The following is a 2,398-nucleotide window of genomic DNA, read 5'->3' on the forward strand; positions in this document are numbered from 1 at the left end:
ACAAAGCAAAAGAATACATTGACTATATTTAGAGAACACATTTTGTTATATCAATCATAGTGTAAAGATGCACATAATACTATTGAACAAAAATAATTTAAATCTTATAAATATTTAAATAAATAAATATTTAAATACATAATAAATAGATTTATCAGCATGGTCATCTGTCAGCCAGTGGTACCTAAAGAGTTGAAGACAATGTTGCTTAACACTCCAAAAAATATTTGAAACACTTGATTCAATTCACACCATGGTTATAGCAGATATGAGAATTTTTGAATTGGCAGAACTCATGAAAGTGTGAGATGGTTTATTAGTCAATATGAATCATTTCCATGTTGGACCATCTCATTCCTCTCTCTTTAATCTTCCTTGCAAGGTTGTTGATGAAGAGATGGATTTCATGATTTCTGCCCTGACAACCTCCCAGGCACAGGGGCTGTATTTCTTCTCTTTCAGGTAGACAGTGATTCTTTGGAAGTATTTCCTCACAGCCAGGATGGAGTCCTCATTCATCAGGGGAGTCTCTTCCACTCCCACATCCTGCATCAGACAGGCTTCCAGCTCATCCAGCTGCTGATAGAGTCCAGTGCAGAATTTGTCTAGGAGGGTCTGATCCCAAGCATCAGATGAGTCCTTTGTGCTGAAGAGGTTGAAGATCTGCTGGATCATCTCATGGAGGACAGAGATGGCTTGAGCCTTCTGGAACTGGTTGCCATCAAACTCCTCCTGGGGGAATCTGAAGTCATTTCTGTCCTCCAGGCAGGAGAGAGGAGAGATTCTCCTCATTTGTGCCAGCAGTCTCAGGGCCCTCCTGTTACCCAGGCCATGGGTCTGAGGCAGATCACAGCCCAGAGAGCAGATGGACATGCAGCTGAGCCCCAGCAGGGCCATCAGTACAGACAAGGGCGAGGCCATTGGGGATGTTGCAGATGCTGCTGGGCTGGCTGAGGTGGGTGATCCTGAGCCTTGGTGTCTAGGTTCTCTGAAGACCTTGCTTTGTGCATAGGCCTTAAATAGGGAACGTACTAGTTTCCATTTTCTGAATGTCCCCACATTAATTTCTACTTCTGTTTTTGCTTTCTTCATGCACTCCCTACATGGGTTTAGGCAGTGGTTCTGAACCATTTTTTTCCCATTTTTGCCTACCCTCCCCTTACCTCCAGAGCTCTGGTACATAATTCTTTTCCTAAGGGATACCTTCGTTATCACTTAATTAACATATGTATATATATTTAGGTACTGTATTTGTATCTGTGCTTTATACATAAAAAGTTTAAAGTTTACTTTTTTATTCAATGATGGTTAAGAATGTCTAAATATAAATTTTAAGCTGAAAGTGAAATTTAAAAGTCATTGATTTTTAACTTGACTCTCTAAAAGTTAATTTGCCCAGTTATTTTCAGTTTAATTTACTTACATAAATCTTCATGAATCAAGTTACATTTGGAAATTATGATTTATATAAACACATAATACCAATGTAACAAATATTTTTAAATTTTTCAGAACTGCTAAAACTATTTTATAATAAATTATTTTTAAAGTTTATTTTTAGTGTACTTAACATTTAATTTTGCTCATAAAGAAAATTATTTTTAACTTCCCTAGCTGGTGGATATTCATCCAGGCATAGACAACATTTTTTTGAACACTTGACATAATTATTGAAGTGTTGAATACCTTTAGCATAATAGAATTAAATAATAAAAAGTAGTATATTTGGAGTTCATTCTCAAATTCTACAACAGATTTGGAAGCACTGAGGAAGCACTATTGAACATACTCTACATCCACAAGACAGCCAAAGGTAGCCCACACTTTGGTGGACTAATGGAGTCCATATCTCATGCTATGACTTGGAGATTGAGAAAATAATGTAGACAAAGTCCACCAATCACAGCCATCTATTTGACATAGGTTTGAGGGACTCACCCTGCATACATTTTGTACCTTTCGTGAACTCAGTGTCAATGTTTCTCATGTGATACACAAGAAAACCCAATGAAAGGAAGTAAATACTAAGGGATAAGTGTTTGTTACAACTGAGCTTGAAGGGCCATAACCCTTGAAATATATGATTTGTTCATGCCGCCAAGAACTAAGTTTGTCACCCTCAGGAGAAATATCATGTCCAATGAGAATACATCAATGTGATTTTTAAAAACCCATTTGTATTAATATTCAAGAACCTTGAGACATTTCAGTCATAGTTGATTCTTATCAAATAAAAGGAAACTGTCTTTTCCAAAATGTCAATGAAAGGATGTAAATACGATAAAGTAAAGCACGTACAATCATTCTCTATAGCTCTTGAGACACCACATATCCTTCTTTCTCATTTCCTTTTTCATAGAAAGCAAAAGTTGCCACTTTTTACATCCCATTAAGTGGG

At 36.8% G+C, this 2,398-nt stretch overlaps 1 protein-coding gene across 1 annotated transcript; it reads right to left on the reverse strand.

Moving 5' to 3' along the window:
- Nucleotides 1-351: 351 nt before the first annotated feature.
- On the reverse strand, nt 352-921 carry LOC138387309 (interferon alpha-10-like). Its single transcript, XM_069474252.1, has one exon. It carries the CDS (start codon nt 919-921, stop codon nt 352-354), a length of 570 nt encoding a protein of 189 aa, XP_069330353.1.
- Nucleotides 922-2,398: the final 1,477 nt, after the last annotated feature.

Source organism: Eulemur rufifrons, chromosome 7 (assembly GCF_041146395.1).
Source record: "Eulemur rufifrons isolate Redbay chromosome 7, OSU_ERuf_1, whole genome shotgun sequence".
Lineage (NCBI taxonomy): Eukaryota > Metazoa > Chordata > Mammalia > Primates > Lemuridae > Eulemur > Eulemur rufifrons.